The following is a 21,598-nucleotide window of genomic DNA, read 5'->3' as shown; positions in this document are numbered from 1 at the left end:
TAACATTTAAAAGGGAAATAATTCCCCCTTTAAAAAAACAAGTTCTCCAAGTAAGGAGTTGAACTTGAAATTCCTTATTTCGAAGGAATAAAAAGAAATAGTTAAATGAAAAACCATTTTAAATACTCTAAAGTTATAATTAAACCAAGTAACTGTATAAGAAAAGACTTTTGTATCATTAAACATAAGCAACTCCACTACATCACTGAAGAGGAAAGTTGAAATAAAATTGTAAGCACAAAGACAGTCATGTGATTATCCACTCAGTAACCAAGTTGTTGGTGCCAATAGTGGTCACTACATGAGGACTATTTGTACAGATAAAAAAACTACTCCTGGGTTTTGTTGAATGGAAGAAAAAAATCTAAGACACCCAGTCTTCATAGGTAACATAAAATTACATGTTACATAATCTTCAGGATGTTGACACCAAGGTCAATGATACAGATAGAACTTGTTCATTTGTCATATGTACCTGGGAAGTTAATGGTTGCCCATTCCGTAGCCACTTTAATGTAGGCCTTGGTTTGCCAGCTGCAGCACAGCTCCAGTGGATATTTGATCCAATATCAGCTTCTTTGTCTGTGATGACTTTTAGCCATTCTGGCTGAGCTAAAAAAAAAAAGAGTAAAAACAGGAGTGGGTTTCATGCATTTCAAGCAGTGCAAGATAATAATGATGATGATGATCTAGTGAAGATTTGCTACAACTCCATTGTTGTACCTTTCACTTCTAAAAACCCGAATGACAGCACCTGTGCATAAAGATGTGTCTCTCCACTAAGAAAGGATAGTTTCATCTCCTCGATTCACTTACCAAGCAAACAGCTTAGGTGTTATCACAACAATAAAATGGCTAGTTTTACTAATGCAATAAAATGGGGGGGGGGGGGAATCTTCACCAATGTGAAAATGAGATGGATTCCAAAACTCAGATTATGTTCACAGGTATACTGTCATTCCATTAAGTAAAGTCAATCTGAAACAAGCCAGGAAATGGTGAGGTTTTTTTCTATTTAATGATGCAGGTTTTCTTAAAGGTAAACAAATATGGATCTTATAAATGTTTTAATAATTAAATATAAGGCAGCTCCAATAAATTCAAAAAATATAACAAACTAAAAGCTGTGACTTGTAAATGAATCTGCTCGGATTCTTTACCTTGGATAATGAGGCGGCCCTTGAAAGTATCTTTTCCTTGGCCATTCTCAGCTTCACACTCATAAGTGCCTTCATCGTCAAAGCCAGCCTCTTGAAACTGCAGGACAGGCTCAGTTGAGATCCATCTGGAGGACTGGCTACCATCCACCTTTCGCCATTTTATTTGAGGGACAGGGCTAGATTGTGAAAGAAACATCTGTCAAAGGGTACTCAAGCAGGGTCCCATTCCGCTCAAGCATCAGGGGCAATGCAACATGTGGCACATGGATACTTTTTCCTTTCCTTGTTATGTGTAGCATTTTGTACATTACTTTTATATAGGGCTATCCTATGTGTGTCATAGAGATGCAGTTACTGTATAGAGGGAAATCACATGATGCTAGAAAAATAGAAAGCTGGTTTAAGGAATAGCTAACAGTACTACCCTGTTTCCCTGAAAATAAGAGCTCCCTGGATAAGAAGCCCAATCGGGCTTTTGAGCGCATGTGCTAAAATAAGCCCTCCCCCAAAAATAAGCCCTCCCTGAAACAACACAGCAGCAGCCATGAGGTGACCATGCTTACTGCCTCCTGCACCTCAAAAATAATAAGACCTCCTCGAAAATAAAGCCAGGCGCTTATTTTGGGGGTCAAAAGAAAATAAGACCCTGTCTTATTTTCGAGGAAACATGGTATGTAAGTGTCCCTGCACTTTTTGAAGCATATTCCAAGCCACTGCATGACCAACTTTTAACCTTCTCAATGTTCATTCTTTCTCTTACTAATATATAAAAATATACAGCAGACTGACAGACAAATTGTCACATCTTCTGCTATCCCCCCTCTTGTTTGTGTGGATTTTGTACTTGCTTCAAAACATCCTTATTACATCACCCAGCGCAGAGCCAAAAGAGTACCATTAATAGACTAAAACAAACCTTTGTGAGCTCTAACTCAATCCAGTTGACATTTATTTATTGTTTTAGTCAAATGATAAAAATAGAGAGCAATAGTATTCAATTATTAAAACCCTAGTTCATTAAATAGGCAAACAGAGCACAAAACTCTGCATTAACTCTGCTCACACTTCCCTTCCATAAAACTATACATTCTTTTAAGTATGCACCATGATATGTAACCAGTGACGAGGAGGGTTGGCAATTTTTTTGTTGTCAACAACATGGAATTAAATGCACGGATACAGCTACTCACTTCCCAAAGGCAAAACACTCCAAAGCCACCACTTGTCCAGTTAGAGCGTAGGTATCAGAAGGAAACTTGGCTTTAATGATTGGGGCATGAGGTCTGGTATCTGAGGAGAGAAAGAGAGGTGACTGCAAAGATGTTAGTCATGAAAAAGAGGTCACTATAAAGCAGAGATTAATTCAAAGTTTTGCAATTATTTTTTTTCTTAGAAACAATTTTATTATTTTTCACTTGCAAAAATAAACATTCCATCTTTCCTTATGCAGTGTGTCGTCTGGGTGCAAACATTTCTGTGCAAACTTTTCCTCATTTGCCACATCTTTCACATTCATATTAACATTAGTATTACCCTAAGCTTAATATTATAATATATTAAACATTTAAGTATTGCAAAACTCTCCATTTTTCTTCTTAATATCTTCTAGTGATGATACCATATTAACATTAAACATCATTATTCTCATGATACACATACTAACACTTTTCATCTTATTTATATCTCTATCTTAATATATTTTCTACTTATTTATTAGCCTTCTTCATTTCCAAACTCCTTTTCTATTCTCCAACCATTGGTAAAATACTTCCCAAATCATATAATATTCAGTTTGCTCTTTCTCTTTAATTGCTAATTCATCTTCAACTTCAAACTCAAAAAAGTACAATAACTGCAAAACTTTGAATGGCTGTTGCAGCAGACTCAATATGTTACTGGAGTTACCATATGGTCCAAGACCTCCTCTTGTTGTAAATTTTTCAATCAAAAAGTCTTCATTCAGCTGTAATATCAAGTTGTTCACAATATAGCAATCTACACTCAGTTGAACCAACCCTGGCATTCTAGTTCAACATTATCTACACTGTGTAAGCACAAACTCTCTCAAATTTCTAAAGCAAGCTTTTGCCAGCCTTATTGAAAGGTACCAAGGATTGAATTAGGCTTTTTGGTGTGCCCAACAAGTAAGCTGCAGTCCTTTCCTAATCTCAACTCTACTTAAATCTAAAGGTAGTAAAAAGGTAATAAGATAAATGCAGGTAATGGGAATTTTGTAAAAATTAAGCTAATTGATGTTAAGAGACATAAACTGAAGAAGTCAAGAACCTAAAGTAAGCTGACAGATATTTAGTTCATGTTTCTGTAGAAGTATGGCTTTTACTTGATCATTTTAGAGTAGACTATATCTTAACATGTCTTACAAGAAAAATGCTTGTCCCCCACCCAAACTCAATGTGAATGATGCAGAGACAAAAACAAAAACTGACACCCCCTCAGCAAACATTAATCAAGCACATTAAACTTGTGTAGGTACATGACTAGCAAATTATATTTGATTAAGTGGGACATACTTTGTACAATAATAATAACTTTAGAGATACACACAGTTAGAGAAAAACCACCTTATAAACCCCTGAAGAGTATTTGCTTCGTGGATATCCATTTTAGACAGAGAGACAGACAGATAAGAGCCTTTCAATGCTGACCTTCTCTCACAAGAACGAGTTGAGAAAACGTGCTAAAAACATTCCTTTTCACAGAGCCAATATGGCCGGTAGCGAAACAGGAGTAGCTGCCAAGATCAGAAGACTCAGTCTTAGCAATGTAAAGGTTTCCGGTTGTCTGAGAGACAAAGTGCCTGCCATCTGCTGGAATGAAGTTTGGGAATTCATTCACAAACCAGCGATATTCAAGTCCTGTATATACATAGAGAGAGAGAGGAAAAAAAAACAGAGGGGAAGGGGGAAATGCTTTTTTATATCATATGATAGTTACAGTAGAAGCTTGACCCCAGCCAATTATTTTCTAGACAGTCCTACTACTAAATCGAATTGCTATGAAATTATTCTGCATCCGTCTGCCTATCCATCTATCTGTCTGCCTCTTTATCTGTCTCTCTATCTATCTCAATGCCTGGTATATATCAGTGATATATATTTGTGTCTTATGAAGAATGAAATGAGCATATTTGTCCTTTTAGAAAGGATGTATAATTGTTCTACAACATTGTTTAAAAAGAGCTGAATCCAATATATTAAATTAGAAACTCCTTTATTTCTTTTTTAAAATAATTTTTTTTATTTTTTATTTTTAAAACAAACACAACACGTAAAATCTTCCTTCTTTACATACTGTAGAAAGTGTATCAGTTGGTTACAAAAGGCTTTCGTGCATCTTTTCCACAGTCATCAAGCATAATTCATATTAGGTATTTTAACTCAGATATTTATACATGTTACCATCATCATACCTCCATTTTCATTTGACTATAATTGTTTAAACATTCTTCATCATAAAATATACCAAGATTTAATACATAACCACATATTGGCATTTCATTTACTATTTCTAAAATCCTCCAATAACACTGAATCCTTATATCCTATTCTAGCTAAAAACTCCTTTATTTCTTGATGGAAATATTTACTGCAATCTCTTTTCATGAAATGCAATAAAGTATCTTGCTATTCAAAAGGACAGTCAGAGAAATATTCACACATAGATTTGTCTTACTAAACAGCAATAATAAATACAATTTCTAACTAGACCAAAATTCTAAGTTTTGACATGGAACTTGCAGCAGCAATTACGTAGCATCCAATAACTGTTTTTCAGGAAGAATTTCAGACTTCACTGAAGAACTAGGAACTATGGGGATGAGGTCTGTAATAATTTGAAAATTTTGTAACTTCTCAAAGCCTTTCTCACTGTAATTGTCTGTACTTTTAACAGAAAGTGTAGCAAATTTAACTTTAACTACAAGTACTCATATTAATGATCTAAGTGTCAGAGCCAACTGTAATAACATTGTCAAAAAGGCATTAATAGTTGTTAACCTAAGCTTGTGTAGCTTCTTCTCTGGTAATATTGTACTGCTAAGTAGAGCATACAAACATTTGCTAGCCCAATTCTCGAATACAGCTCATCTGTCTGGAACCTGCACTGCATATTGGACATTAATACAATTGAGTGAGTCCAGAGATATTTCACAAGAAGAGTCCTCCTCTCCTCTGCTCGCAGCAAAATACCTTATGCCATCAGACTTGAAATTTTGGGCTTAGACAACTTAGAACTACAGCGCCTTTGGACTGACCTAAGCATAGTACATAAAATTATCCACTACAATGCCCTACCTGTCAATGACTACTTCAGCTTCAACCACAACAATACAAGAGCACACAATAGATACAAATTTAAGGCAAACCACTCCAAACTTGATTGCAGAAAATACGACTTCAACAACAGAGTGGTCAATGCCTGGAATGCACTATCTGACTCTGTGATTTCTTCCCCAAACCCCCAAAACTTTAACCTTAGGCTGTCTACTGTTGACCTCACCCCATTCCTAAGAAGTCTGTAAGATGCGTGCATAAGTGCATAAGCGCACCAATGTGCCTACCATCCCTGTCCTAATATTTCATGTGTCCAAAATCATGTTTATACTTATATATGTTATCTAATACGTGCTTGATGAAATAAATAAAATAAAAAATAAATAAAACTTCTATTAATATTTGGCAACACTGCTCTACACTGCTAATTAGGCCCAAATTATTCTGAAACAAGAACAGATTCTAAAGAATAAGTATTAAATGTTGCTGGTGTATAATTGCAAGGTAGGTAGTAAATAAATAAAAACAATTATTTATTTTTTAGACTTTATTATCATTCAATAAGAAGCAACAATAATGTCAATAAAAACAACAGCAAAGGAATAACAGCAACCAAATATTAACATTCTAGCAGGTCAAATGTTATGGTCTAACACCAATTTCTGATATATCATTCCTCAAATATGAATGCTTTGTACACTTTAAGTGAAAGCCTCACTTCTAATGCATTGCTGTTTCCTCACCTGGATAGTGTGGAGGTGGGCTGCAGGTCAACATCACTCCCCAGCCCTCCGTAGCACGCACTGGATCTCTTTCTTCCGTAGAGAATTCCTGCAGATCTAAGACATACAAACAGCCCAGCATTTCAGATGTGAGCTAGGATGGCTAGCACTTTTTACAAATTGGTTCTTAGGGGAAATATTGCTTTCTACAAATAATCATGTTCCCATCCTATCAAAAGGAAATTGTGAAAGGAACAGCAGTTGTCTTCAAGAGCAGTCCTTAGAGAGTCTGCTATTTTGGATTAGAGAAGCCAATGCTATCTTTCTATCCTTTTTACTTATTAGTAATTCCAATTCTAAGCAGCTCTTTAAAACAAGTTGCACCTGTTTGTTTGTAATCAATACAGATATAATCCCAACGTTGATCAGTAAAATATAAAAACAGCAACAAGCTTTCTATACAGAGAAAAGTAAATGAATAAGCTGGACTTGGAAAATTTGTGATATGATTAATAATTTTGCAACTCTTCTTGAGCTTTCAGTAAATTAGTTTAATCTGAAAACTAATTTGGATCAGAAATACTAGGCAGCAAAGATAAGCATTAAATAGGGCCTACTCACATGCTAGAAAACTCATGCATAGTTAGCATTCATGCACAGTGTCATCTCATGATTTTATGAAAGAAGGAAATCAATGTGGAAGAAGACAGTCCTTAGATCTAACTACTACCTGTATTTACCCTGTTTATAGCAAAAGGCAGCAACTGCCATCATGTAGTCTCCTAGTCCCCCAACATTTTTACATTGGTATTCAGAATCATGTACCCCAAAAGAGATTTATTTACATCTACATATTCTTTAAAATAGCTGAGATCTCCAGCATCTTGACTAAAAATTTAATATCATGGTTGTAAGAGGAACTGTAAAATAAAGTGGCAGAGTTCTTGACACTGCTGTCCTTCTTCTACAGAGAATGTATTCAAAATGGGACAAATTACTTACAGCTGAAGTGAACAGAAGCTTCTCTACTTATTACTTTGCCAATTGAGTTGGATGCTATGCACTGGTAGGACCCAGCATCTTTAGCTTTCACTGGATTTCTTATTACCAAGTTGCCACCATTTAACCTGTATCGTGAATCTGGCTCTATTTTGATCTCTGTTCCATTCATCTTCCACCTGCCAAAAACAATAATATTGGGATGGAGTGGGAACACAGTAGAAGACTCACAGCTGCACATTAGCACTATCCTGAATGGACAATGGAGCCTATTGTTGGATAGTTGTTGAATGGAAAATATTATTTGCCTATTTCTATCAAACCCCAGTCAAACACTGGACAAGTTATGTTTGTACTTTCTTAATATGAAAGACCTCCAACTCAGTGCTTAAATATTATTTAAGCATAACCAGAAGCATATTTTGCACCAAGATTGGGATTGGGATCCATCATTGTTCATAAATAGCAAAGCTAGAATATCTGAAAATTCACACTGGTTCCAATTTTTTTCTGCTACCTAGGTTTTTCTGCTTTCTACTGATTTGGGTATTGGTGTTGATTCTTTCCTTGTTTGCTGTAATCTTATGGAAGCTGCTCAGAATTGCAATTGGTGAGCAAAACTTGAGCAAATAAATGTGTGTGTGTGTACTTGTACATATATACATACACACATATGTATGTATGTATGTATGTATGTATGTATGTATGTATGTATGTATGTATGTCTTGGCAATGTTTTGGCGAGGTCTCACTCGCCATCTTCAGGCTGGGTTTTGGGCTTAAAGCGTGGTCGGAGCTGCCGTATTTCTATAAATCTTGGTGGGGGTGCGGAGTGCTGGCTTTGTTTCAGTAAGTGGAATGATTTGTTGTGTGGTTGTATCATGATTGGTCGATTGGTGCTGATTGGTACTGATTGGTGCTGGCTGTGTGTCTATTGTTGTTTCGTGTTGTAACGGCATGGGTGGTGGGTAGGGCTCATTTGTTGACTAGGGCTGGTTTCCAGATGTCTGGTAGGCGGGAGGTATCGTCACATTTATTCATGTTGTGGGGGTGTTTCTCTATTTCGATAGCTTCCATAATTATTCTCTTGTTGAAGTGTTCAGTTTTGGAGATTAACCTGGTTCCTTCAAAATTATTTTCATGTCCTGTAGCTTTAAGGTGCTGGAAAAGGGAGGAAGTTTTTTCTTTTTTTCTTACTGCGTTCTTGTGTTCTGCAATGCGTGCATTTATTCTCCTGTTCGTTTGTCCTATGTATGTTGCAGGGCAGATTTTACATGGTATTTCGTAGACTTCTTGGTTTTCTAGCTGGATTTTGTCTTTGGGGTTTCTTAAGTTGTTGGCTATTTTTTGGCCAGTGTTGAAGGCTGTCTTGATATTGTGTTTGTGGAGAATTTTGCTGATTTTATCAGTGGTGCCTTTGATGTAAGGGAGGAGGGCGATGCTGTTGCCCCGTTCTGTGTCTCAGTTTTTGGGGAGAGTCTCTCTTTGGATTAGGTTGGTAATTGTTTTTCTTTGGAATCCATTGGAGATTAATACATTTGTGAGAGTGTGTAATTCAGTTTTCAGGTGGTTTTTGTCGGCTAGGCGTTTGGTTCTGGAGATGAGGTTCTTGGCAACAGAGTTGATCTGTGTAGGGTGGTGATGGGATTGTGCATTTAAGTAGCAGTTGGTGTGTATGTTTTTTTTCCAGTAAATGGTGTGTCCTAGGGAGCCATTGGATTTTTTGTAGATTAGGACGTCCAGAAAGGGAAGTTGGCTGTTAGCTTATGTATGTATGTATGTATGTATGTATGTAGTATGTATGTATGTATGTATGTATGTATATGTTTGTGTTGTATTTGTGCTGATAAATAAATATTTGGGCATACCAGGGGTTGTAACACAAATACATACATACATACATACATACATACATACATACATACACACACACACACACACACACACACACACACACACACATATATACATACATATACTCTGTGTGTGTGTGTGTGTGTGTGTGTGTTGTATTTGTGCTGATAAATAAATAAAGGGAGATTAGTATAGATCTATTCCAAGCTATTTAGCTCTCATCAGCTAGCCATACCCTTACTGGGATTCGAACCTAGGCTGTATTACATATTAGGCAGATATATTCGGGTCTTTTCCCGTGTAAGGTTGAGATTGTCTTTGCAACGTGGGCCCACAGCTTGAAGATGGCAGGTGTGATCCTGCCGAAACGTTGCAAAGACAATCTCAACCTTACACGGGAAAAGACCCGAATACAACAAAACCAGCATATATATATATATATATGCACACTGATCAGAAAACCATTTGCAGACCTTGGTAAATCATCCATATGCTTAAAATGCTTTATGATTATTACAGACAGTATATTATGTATACTCTATAAAAATAAAATTAAACATATTAGCTCAAAAGGTGATATTTTTGCAAAATATGATGAGAGATCAACAGGGGTGATTTCTAATACTTAACAGGCAATTTCTGAAAGTGATTTGAAAATGAGGTTTGCGAACATAGTGTCCTTTAAAAGAGATTTCTCTGACAAGATACAGAAAATACAAATGACAGACCAAGAGAAAAAGGGCAATTTACTGGATATACAAAATAAATAAATAAATTAGTTTTTAGTATTATAATGAACGTTCTTAAGCAAAAATATATTTTTTTAAAAAAGTAAGCCAGGGCTAAATTAAAATAAAACAGGCAGCATCAGATTCAGTTACTTGGAAGCGAGCACAATTAATCTATATTTGGTTTACTTCTAAAGAGGAATGAACAAACTTGCACTACTTATATGTTAAATGTAATTAAATTCCCCTGGGTATGAACTAAAAAGAATTAACTGTATGCTTTACCGATATATTCAGTTCTTCATTTAATTGAATGGAATATGAAATGTTTGCCTTTGTCCACATTATTAGCAGCCTAGGCAAAGATACATAGTGCCATTTGACACAAAATGTGCCCTCTGACTTTGCAATTATTCTTTCCATTAAACAAAGCAGCTGCTGGAAGTGACATCACCTATAATTTGCAGGCGGACTCGCTCGTGCTCGACACACCAACAAAATTTGCTCCTCTGTTGACCGTTCTGGAAAAAGGACATTGTGTGGTTGCTCTTCAAAGACAGGCCCATAGCTTCTCATCATAGGCTCGGCTGACCTCCAGACTATATAGGGAGATATAAAAAACCCTCTTTAATATATATATAGTTTAATCAAATACAGAAGATAATAATGAGCACTTCATACAAAGCATTTTGTTAATAATCCCCCCCCCCTTTTCTTTCATGAAAAAGGAAAAGTTATGAGGAAGCGCAAGCTCTTGCATAATTGTATCTCATCAGATGGCTGTTCTTTGCATTCTGTATTTTCTGTCCTTTGGAATTAACAACTGGAAGCCAATTTCTGTTAAATGTTCATGTGTTCCATATGGGACTCCCTGATTCACACAGAACAGAAAACATCAGAGAAATGAAATTTTTAAAAGTTTACAATTCCATTCTCAAATTGGTTGTTTGCATCTTCTTACTTCCAACAATAAACCATAGTATCTTATGCAAAAAGTGACTTCCAGCTGGGGGGAATCCAGAAGGATACAGGTACTCTATTTTTATTTTATTCTTCCACTTACATGCATGAGGAATATAGGAAAAATTCTCATGCATTTATATCTATGTGTAAATGAAAGGGCTTTGACAGTGTGGAATACATCAGACATACATCTCACTAAGTGGGGCCTTCTGCATATGAACCTGAGCAATCTGTCTTCTCGTAAGTTAGCAAGATATACACATCCACATGCTGATAATAAAGCATTGCTGGGTTAATTAAAATAATTGCAGGACCCTTTGCTCCCTCTTAAGCATACTTATCCTATCTCAGCTGGAAATGGTCTTGTCCTTGACGCTGATGGAACAAAGGATGGAATATTGGCTTAGGAAGATTGTCATCTTCTAATGACATTTCAATAGCTAAAAGCAGATGTACTCAAGTTTTTTGGTTGCGGGGGAGGACTGGCTAAAGAGTACTCAGAATTCAATAAATAATTCATGATAATTGCGCATTCAAAAGCCATTTTTGTTAAACTCAGATTTCTGCCTCTAAATATCAATGGTATATTTGTTAAGCAAGAAAAACCAAGCTCTATTTTTCCTCCCTGTTTTTTTTTTTTGTTTGTTTGTTACTGGCCTCATCTTTTCCTATAATTTCTATGAATTGGAGTTGTGAAAAGGGCAGAAAGACTAGGATTTGTACCTGAGATTTCCAGGCATTAGATAAAATGCCAAAATAACATGCATTTGTTTAAGAATGTAATGCTTGTTATCTTTATGGAGCACTTGTGATGTCATTAGGTTCTTATAGAGCAGAGCTGTCAAACTCCTGGGCCCGTGGGCCAGATGCGTCATGTGCTGGCCACGCCCACACCGAGTTTAGCGAAGGAAGAAAAAGTCCTGATACACATGATGCTGTGACATGAGTTTGACACCCCTGTTATAGAGCAAATATTGAGATGGTATGGCAGAAATCTCTCATGGCCATGTCTTGTTTTTTCTAGTTATATCTATTGTATCGTTAAAGCATAAACTCAGATCTGTGGCACTACTAAAGGCTAACATGTGCTATGAATGAGGAAGAGAATGTAGAGTACTTCTATCTAAGTACAGAAGATGAAATAGTTTTGCTGGTGTGCTTCAGATGTTGCTGAATTGCAGTTTTCAGCAGCTCCAGCTGGGAAATTGGAATGTTAGAAATTGTGTAGTAACATCTGGAGGGATAGAAATTTTTCAGCCCTGTTTTAGTAGTATCTCAATTAAAAAAAACAATTAGCAAGTAACATAAAACTTAGAACTAAATGAGTTAATGAGAATTATTTGTTAATGTCTTCCTATGTAGTGAAAAACTTCAGGAATCTGATATATTGGGGAAGAAGGCTCTTATCTATCTGCATGAAACAATTCTATCAACTACTCCTGGTTGCTTAAAAACAAAGGAGCTGCAGACAAAGCATTTTTTTCTTCATCAAACTGAATCATTCAAGCATATGTAAAGTTTCTAATAAGTGTTTAATATACAAAATAAGTGCTGCCACTAACTATGCTATTTTAAAATAGTAATAGCAGAAATCCTAGTACCAAAAACAGGAAAGTATATTCAGTAGTTAAGACTACAATGCTGTGCAATTAAATAAGAACAAGTTCTGATGAAACCAGAGGTCTGTACAGCTGAGGAAGCCTCATTAGGATTGTGCTATACGGCTGCAAAATATTTCTTTGGAAACAAATCCTATACTACACACAATTCCAAGTGATCAAAGGTAGGATGGCCTACCTCCAGATGGCAAAGAAACCAGAAAATCAGAATAGAGCATATTGAGCTTCAGTAAAGTACACAAGGATGGGAAGAACTTCAATTAGCTTTGCCTTCAACATGTTTCTGAGACACTTATTCAGATCTATTTATAAGGTCTTTTTAACAATTATTTCGCATGAGGTTTATTAGATGGTGTTGTCAATGTATTACATAAGAATAATGGTCCTATTGCTGCAGTTTTGGAGCATTATATAGCACTGCAGATAAATTTGTGGTTAGCCAGATCTGAGCAACAGTCCCTTCAGTTCCAGATGCTGCCAAGCAAGTGATGAAGAGAGTCAGCACCCCGCTTTTTAGAACAGTTCATCTTTTATTTTCTGCAGCTGGGATAGCCTTGTATATGTGTTTAGGATAGGAAAGGAAGGAGGCGTCTGGAGCAACTCAGCTTTGTAGAGCTTAAGACCTGGGCTCATGTATTGAAAATAATATTGACATTAATGAAAATATCTAGGTATTTTTAGAAATCCATATTTTTATTCTCAAAAAGGTTGATCTCCCAATGGGATCAATTGGTGGCTTTTTTCTGACTGGCTCCTTTTCATGCTCCCCGTGAGGTATTTCCAGCCTTCTGGCCATCATTATACTAATCTTTTATATCATACATTATCAACCATTAGAAAGTGCTCCTGTGGGGCTTTGTAAATGAATTAATCCTTATGGTCTCTGCTTGAATGCAAAAAAAGAAGCCTCCTAAATTCAGCTGGTTAACAGAGAATCCTCCTAGCATTGCCTTGATGTCATTGACATATGTGGGCCAGACTAGCTTCTACGCAATCTAATTGCCTCCTGATCTAGGCCAACTACCTTCCCAAGAGACCCCCAAAACATTACAATGTAATTAGATATTTATAAGCGACAGAGAAGTTGCCTCTCCCAAGATGATGAATTAGCGCCAAAGCATTATCTAATTCTCAGCCATCTGAAATGAAACGCCTTCCCATTGAGAGATCAACCTTTTAAAGCATAGCGTGAAACTTCTATCAGGAATACTGTTGTTTGAATTCAATTAAAAAGCAAAGATTTGTGCATTAGGTGAAGAACAGAAAATGCAAAAGGATTCTGATATTTATAATATCATAAATAGATAAATAATGACATTTTAAGAAAAATTCTATGTAACCCTCCTCCCCAAATAAAGACATTTTTTCTAGTAAGGTTGACATACAGTACAATGTAGTAAAAAACCATATGTATGATTCTTTTATTTTTGTTTTCCTACCTAGTAAAAAAAATCATTATAAATAGCTTTATAAATTCTGCATGCAGACATATCTAAGCTACATTATAAGTATATGATTTGAAAGGTACACATGTGAAAGTTCATATTTCCTGAGTTGTCTTTCTTATATAACTTAATATCCTGAATAATACTGTAGATGAAAGTACGAATAATTTTGTTAACTAGCATTCATTAGACCAGTCCTTATGCCTATCTAGATCTGGATGGTCCCTTCAAAGAAACTCTTACCTGTAGAACAGATAGTTACTAATGAAAATAAGAGAAGTTCTGCAGACTTTCCCATTTGTAGGCTTCAGTAGGTGAAAGACAATTCCACAAACAGGGGAACAGAGTGTGAGTCTGTAAGAAAACATATGTGCAATTGTTAATAATTCAACTGACTACCAAGCCATTGAATCTATACTTTCAACATTTCATACCATCCAGCAGCGTAATCCCTTACCTCTGTTAAATGGAATAGCTTAACTATTAAACAATAGTTTACAATTAGTAAAACATTAATAATGTTGTGCTTTGCTCTTTAAATATGCTCTAATCCAATTCTAGGATCTCCCTTTCGTTTCCCTGTAAAATATCTATTAAGAACATTAAAATATTGGACCTCCTATTTTCACAAATCAAGCTAGGCTACTAAAATATTCATATATAGGACAATAAGAAAGAAAATGATTGTTTCAGTAAATATCCTGTTATTTATATTAGCAGGCACTGCTAGTTTTTCCCAGAAAACTGGAAAATATTCGACCCATCGCCTGCCCATCTTCTAATGAAATCACATAGAAAACACAATCAGCATCCTTATATCAGTTGTCTGACTATTACTTTAGCCTGTAAGTAAAAAGATGCATTTCTAATGTTTTCTCACTGGAAAAAAGAAAAAAATGAAAGAGAGAGAGGGGGGGAGAGGGAGAGAGAGAGAGAGCGCTCTTAAAATAGTCTTCAATGAAATATTTGTTTAAAAAATTACAGGTGCTTCTGGAGCTAAATAAAGTGATTCCAAAAACTGCTCTGAATGTGCTTATGGATTACAATTTCCTTTTTAAGAGAAAATTAAAAATAGCCCTATTCAAATTATGATTTGGGATAGTTGTTGTAAATATCTAAATAGTTAAAAGTCCACAACAAAATGCTATCCTTGAATAGCATGGATATAACAAATGCTTACAATAAGACACATATTCAAGATCTGCAGCTTTTGTTTCTGTTGCTGAATTCTTATATATTTCCAAAACATAAACCATATTTTTTTATTAAGGGAACTATTTATTCCTGTAAGCAAAACTATATCAAGGAATAAAAAAAATTAAATTCAGTAATATACTGACAATAAGTTGACAATAAAAAGGAATGGAAAGTTTTTATAAAGGGAAAGGCACAAAACAAAGTAATTTAATTAATTAGTTTGGTTTGGTTTTGGTTAGGTTTATTTGGATTTAATTAATTAATGTAGTTTAATTGGAACAAAGCCATATCAGAAGCAAATACAAATACTCAGGGAAAATAGCTAACAAAAGGCAATCATTGATACTATTTGAGATTGTTTTCCTTCCTTTGTTCTAATATCTTAATATAGCCCAGGGACAGAAGAAAAAGCTAATTGATAAGAAACTATTCTAGTTTAGATGGATCTTTCCATGTTTCATGTCCTTGACAGACAACCTTGATCATTAACAGCTATACTTTCCTATGTATTTCCTTTGGAGACTGATTTCGATTGTCTCCCTTTATAGGATCAATCTTTGCCCACAACTGAAACGATTCTTCTAAATTACAAGGGTAGACTTGTTGCCACATAATAGAGAATTCTCTAAAATAGAAAATTTTAGAATCCTTTCAAACATGCAATTTTCTCCATTATGAATGCATCTTCACTGGATCCAGAATAAAGATGAACAATTGGTTATCACATGTTAATGATACCATATTCTGAACCAACAAAATATTTTCTGCAATGACTTTATGTAGAAATTAAATAGAATGGAGAAAGGACTGAGTTTTGGGCCACAGGGATAAAGTCCATAAAAGAATGCCAGATGGTTAGATCCATAGCTGACTGCCCTAATAACTTTAGCCACCAACTCAAGTAGAAATGGAACAACTGATGTATTAATTCCACCTGCCATTTTTGTAGGAAGTCCAGTAGAAAGCTGTAGTTGACAATAATTAAAGCTACTAGGAAGTGTAGAAGGACACGGATGACCATGTTCCATACGTGCAAGTCCAACCACAAGTCATCCATGAGAAAAGCCACTAAATATCTCTATCTTTATCCCATGCCTCATTTCAAATCAGATTCCTACTGTATCTGTAGAACCCTCTGTTGTTGCAGCCTTAGCACTTTGTCAGCAACCTTCCCTAGAAAGGGGAGCTGGTGATAAGATGGAAATTATCCAGGCTATGGAATCCAGGAGTAGCTTCTTATGAAGTAGAAAGATCAGTTGCTTTTTCAGGCTCCTGGAATCTCCTCTTCCAACAAGATGGGCAACCAAAACAATGGGTTGATCTTTGAAAGCTAAGCAGGGCTACATCTAATTAATACTTGGATTGGATTTGGAGACCATATGGAAATAACAGGTGATGAGAGAAACTGAAAAGTTGCAAAAAAAATTGCAGGGTAACTTCTGCATTATTATTACCAAGTAAGCTAGATGGATATATTCATGAAGGCATTTCCTGGTTTCTCCCAAGCACAGTGGACTATAAACATTAATAGGCATATAAGAATCCAAATGTCAACATCCAGATATTTCCCATGTAGCTGGGAAAGTTCAAGGAAGAAGAATTACATACATTTCGCAAGGTATCTTTAATGTGAGTCTGGGGTAAATATCAAATCTTAAAAAAGAGGAAATTCACAACTCAATTACAATGAATTAATTAGAGCAGAGTGATTTAACACTCAGTCTCCCAGATTTCTCTCCCCCTGGCTAATTTGCCTTTTGTGAGATACTGTACACTATCAATTGGTGTGCCCACTGTCTCTTTACTGTTTATGTTTATGACTGTCTTCTCTTCCATGGGTTTCCCAGCTTCCTAACAATTTCTTACACCAAGCTCTGAGAAGAAATGTTATTGTAGAAGAACTAAAAAGCCACTACAAAGAATTCCAGTGATTATTATGAATTGAAACCAAGTTCAATGTATAGTAAACTTGTGGTTTAGCTTTAGCATTTCTTCTTTCCACCCATGCCATACAATGATAGGTAAGCCTCTCTCTTTTGGTCATGAGATTTGGCTTTGATCATGTTCAGATAGAATATAAGATGGTTCTCTAACTGTGTTGAGAACAATATCTCACAATCACCAGGATATAGCACTATCTACAACAAACAGTGATGACATCAAACAACATGTATATATCAGGTAAATGGTACAATTATAAATGTGTGTCATACTGACTGATGGTAGTATGGGAAATGTGGCATTTATGACATGATGTCATCTCACATAGGCCAACAACCATTCCCTTTGCCTACCTCATGGTAGCCATGCCCAGAGATGAATTCAAATTGGAGACTATCTTAATTTAATTATTATTTATTAGAATTATATTCTACCTTTTGTTTCAGAGGTTCAGTTATAAGGTGACTGCAAAGACAGTATATGTTATAGTATGGTACATTTTTCTGTTGTTTTTAGATGTGAAGCTTTCTGTCAGCTCAAACAATGGGTAAGTTATGCTGTCTGGAAATTTAAAGATGTTTTCCCACATGAACTATAATAACGTGACCTTTCTTATAATGTAAAAGTTGCCAATGCAAGATGGAAAGAAGAATGACAATTCTAAAAAAGCAGATGCATTTTAACTTTCAAAAACCTGCTATCTGAATTTAGGGTGTACAGGTATATTAACAGCCAACTCACCTACTTGAAGCAGCTCTCCAAATTTTAATTTTTTTATTTAAATGTTATTTTGTATTTACATCATTATTTGCTTTCCTCTGTGTATATCATGCAAGAAAGGCTTGCTGAATCCACAATGTCCAGGGCTACACTTACCACCTGCTTAGCATTTTCTCACTCAGCTCTTTCTTATAAAAGAAAAGTAAGCAAAAACACTTGCTCAATGTTAAGGCAAGCAAATTTGAAGTTGCAATCGGGAGAGAGGGGAAAGAAAGGGAAATTTGAAAATGTTCTTGCCTTTTGTACATCAATGGGTTAATTCTGAGATGTTTTGCTTTAACTCTTTAGCACATTATTTTAAACTCTAATGTAGAAATTATACTTAGCCATGTGGATAATCCTATTATAAGTCCTGTAAAAGAAAATAAGCAGTGACTATGCAATGAGTCACAAATGAAAGATGGAATACAGATTGTTTACTTCTAGTGCGTCGTCACGCTCAATATGCTTGGTTTACATTGTGGAAAGACAACATTACAGAGTGACTGTTGTGGGATTAGCAGAATCAGCCACCTGAGCCCTACTGTCTTACCTCCACCATAGCAACAAAATCTTTACTCTCACTCTCTATCTGTTTGTGTATGTATGTGGTCTTAAAATGCGATCTGATTAGAAATTCTTCTCCTAACATTACCTTAAAACTGTACCTTTATACAGTTTGTGAACAGCTATGAATTGAATAAAACAGCTAAGATATTCAAAAGGTAGGGTATCTGTGAATAGACAATATTTCATCATGCATCTTTCCACATTTTTTTATTTAAAAGATTTTTTAAAAAAACCAGAATCTTGCCTGTTTTAGCTCAGAAGGTCAAACCAGTAAAGAAATAACTACATTTAGCTAGTGAAATTTAAATCCAAAGAGAACAAGTATATAATTACATTCTTTCTGTCTCTCACTTGTTTGCTTTATAAAATATAGATGTTGTGCATGAATTAGAGTGAATTTTGTCTCTTCTCTCCCTGGGTATATAGGTAAACAAACTATAGTGCCAAGGGAGTAAATGGCTGAATAGTCAATCACATCATAAAGAAAACAGTAGAACTGCAATGATTTTCAGCTTGTTAACCATCCTGTCTTTTTCCTGCCTGCCAGTGGGCCATGGCTGACAATAGTTTGAACTGTCAGACTTGTTGTTCTGAAAGTCTAGACCCTGAATTTAGTTTCCTTTGCTTTCTGGGGTAAGAAATGGCCCTAGTACTCAAGGTTCAATGATTTCTAAAATGATACTTAAATTGGCATCCTTTTCCTTCAAAACCTCTATTTTCTTCCATGTTATAGATCAGTGAAGGATTATCTACCTGAAAACACAAGAGACTAACTAAAATGTAGTAGGTATTTTGGACTGTGATGGACATAGTTCCATGTGAGTCATCTGTAAACATTGTCATCTTGACTTAAAGTCAGGCTAGACACCCCCGTTTGCTTGGCTCTGCCTCACTGGTCACTATTTGCTACATAGTCCCAGGGTGGCATTGGTCCCATCTGTTCATAGTTGGTTGGCAATGAGGGTAGATGCATGCAGTCATCTGTCAACCTTTGGTGCCTCAGGATGTTTAACAACTAAATTAAGTAACAGCTAAGATGTGTGAACTTTCTGCCAGCTGTGGCCACATAAGTCAAGTGGATAAAAATCATCCAACCTAAATGAATGTGTTAAGCAGGAGAGGGGAGGGGAATGCTGCTAAATCCAATTAAGAGATATCCCCGTAACTCTTATAACCACAAATGAGAATGTGGGAATGTGGACTCACTTAGGGCTGGCAAGAGCCACATCATCTCCGTAAGAGAAGCAGCTAAACTTCCATTGGATAAACACATCCATATGTCATATGAATGACAGCTCAGTGTCTGTCCTAAAAGGGAGAAGACAAAACTCACTTTAACAAGTGAATACAATTTTCCTGCAAAGAAGCCATTTTCTTGTATCAATTTTTAAGGTTGTTTCATAAAGCAATGATCTTCCACTGAGGAAGAATCAGCAGGCAGTTTAGCTTTCTGGACAGTCTAGCTCTTCATATAAGCTTTCAAACATAAGGTTGTCATGCTCGCAGATAATATTTAAAATATTTAAAATAAAAACTTCAAGATGTGAAGATGCCTACAGTCTCTGAATGTTGCCATGAAATTTGTTTTGTGGATGGCAAATGATGTGCTTTAGCATGCTGAAACAAATAAAATACTTGTTTTCTAAAGCTGGAAGAAGCCACTTCATGTCTTCCTCCTCTGAGAGATTACGCCAGAATTATTTCTGTGATAAGGAAAGTGTGCAGTCAAATGGGGCACGTACAGTCTACCAGTTCTGTGGCTTCCAGGGATTCAAGAAAGGATGGAAGACAGTATTGTGTAGTGGGCTTCAGTAGGCAAGAACAGACCAGAATAGATACAACAGCATTTATTGACTCAAAACTGGAACTGAGGAACTGCAGGCAAATCCCTGTAACTTTTACTCTGGGTCTATAGGGCCTTAACCAGAGATGGCATTCCGCTGATTCACACCAGTTTGGGTGAACCAGTAGTGGTGGTTGCAGGAGGTTCCGCCCATCTGCCCAGACATCATTATACATTCTATATATGGGTTATATATATATGGGTTCTAAACCCATAGCGAAGGTAAGAGGATTTCATGCCTGGCCTTAACCAATCATAATATTTGAAAAAGCCCGCCCAAATATGAATGTTTTAAGTTTCCCTCCAAAATAGTTGAAGTTAACAGTTAGGGTCATCTAAAGGTTAGTTTCACTTTAGCAGGGCTTAACACAACTTACCGGTATATATTCAATACATAACAGAAAGCATTTTGGTCATTTGGGGAAAGGGTGGTGGTCTTTAACTGGCACAATAGATCCCATAATTTTTTTTGAAGTCTCAAGGCATTCACTTCATTCTTTTCAAAATACCTAACCCCAAATTGGACCCTGGGTTTGAAGGGCAATTTTTCCCCAAAATGCCACACGGCACCAGGTATGGCCTTAACTGGTCTTCATCTTGTGAGAAATGAGATGGACTGATGAATGCCAACGCTAATGCTTCCATTCTCTGGATCAACAAATGACAGTTTAGGAAAATGTAGGAGAGTTCCACTAATGGTCAAGGAAGATTAGTTGTTTCAGGAGCACCGATGGGATACAGGAAGGGTCTATGATCAAGGAACTGAGGTAATAGCCAGTGCCAGCTGAAGCTTGGGGCCTGTTCCAGGCATGATTAAATGCATGACAGCAAATTCCAATGGAAAAAATACTAACAAAAACAGTAGTTTGACAATGGAACTGATTGTTCAGAGATAAAAACTCTCTGGGTGTGTTCAAACACAGGGTAAAAAACCATATATCAGGGACAGTTTAATGCACTGAGAATAGAATTGTATTCAATAACCCAAAAGGCCCTTTCCAGCCAGGAAATTACAAAAATCTTCAATCTTTATTCTTGGACCAAAAAATATCTCAACAGTTTTTGTTTGTTTGGTTTGCTTATATCGTCAGTCTTAATATACATGTGATGATGCTATGAAAGAAAACACGGGAAAAAACACTGAAGTACAAAAATAGAATTATCGTCAAGGTTTTAAAATGTTTTATTGAAGTCTTTCAGTTGTGTAAGAAATAACTGGGCCACTTTATGCTTCACAAACCTTTTTAACCCAAATAAATTAGAATGTATTTTCTAAATTTGCTCCAACTATTCAACCATGATTACTGGTATCAAGATGTTTATAGGATGCTTCTTGTTCAATTAAAAACACCCCCTCAAATCATAGTTAAAACCAATGCTACATATAGAAGCATGGTTTTAATTGAAAACCATCTCTTTGTTTTGACACATTTTTTTCTGCATTGTGCATACATATATTTTGGAATGATTCATCATCAATCGAAAGATTTCTGGCCACATAAACAC

The 21,598-nt window shown here is 35.9% G+C and overlaps 1 protein-coding gene across 2 annotated transcripts in view; it reads right to left on the bottom strand.

Moving 5' to 3' along the window:
• The window catches only part of CNTN2 (contactin 2), a 51,189-nt gene that overhangs the window by 15,612 nt on the left and 13,979 nt on the right, over positions 1–21,598 (bottom strand). Inside the window, exons 1-9 of one of the 2 annotated variants that reach the window (XM_081947842.1) lie at positions 14,240–14,353; positions 14,026–14,136; positions 10,210–10,354; positions 7,177–7,352; positions 6,196–6,291; positions 3,827–4,036; positions 2,351–2,450; positions 1,161–1,336; positions 476–612 (exon numbers count right to left, since the gene is read on the bottom strand). In XM_081947842.1, the coding sequence (XP_081803968.1) occupies positions 476–612; positions 1,161–1,336; positions 2,351–2,450; positions 3,827–4,036; positions 6,196–6,291; positions 7,177–7,352; positions 10,210–10,354; positions 14,026–14,080 (1,095 nt within the window). In that variant the 5' untranslated portion in view covers positions 14,081–14,136; positions 14,240–14,353. Of the gene's footprint in view, positions 1–475; positions 613–1,160; positions 1,337–2,350; positions 2,451–3,826; positions 4,037–6,195; positions 6,292–7,176; positions 7,353–10,209; positions 10,355–14,025; positions 14,137–14,239; positions 14,354–21,598 lie in introns of those variants that run through there. The other variant, XM_081947841.1, reaches the window with a different exon arrangement.

Source organism: Natrix helvetica (genome assembly GCF_964273705.1).
Source record: "Natrix helvetica genome assembly, chromosome: 3".
In the NCBI taxonomy this organism is placed as follows: Eukaryota; Metazoa; Chordata; class Lepidosauria; order Squamata; family Natricidae; genus Natrix; species Natrix helvetica.
The sequence above is the reverse complement of the archived record's forward strand: the minus strand, read 5'-3'. Positions and strand labels throughout refer to the sequence as shown.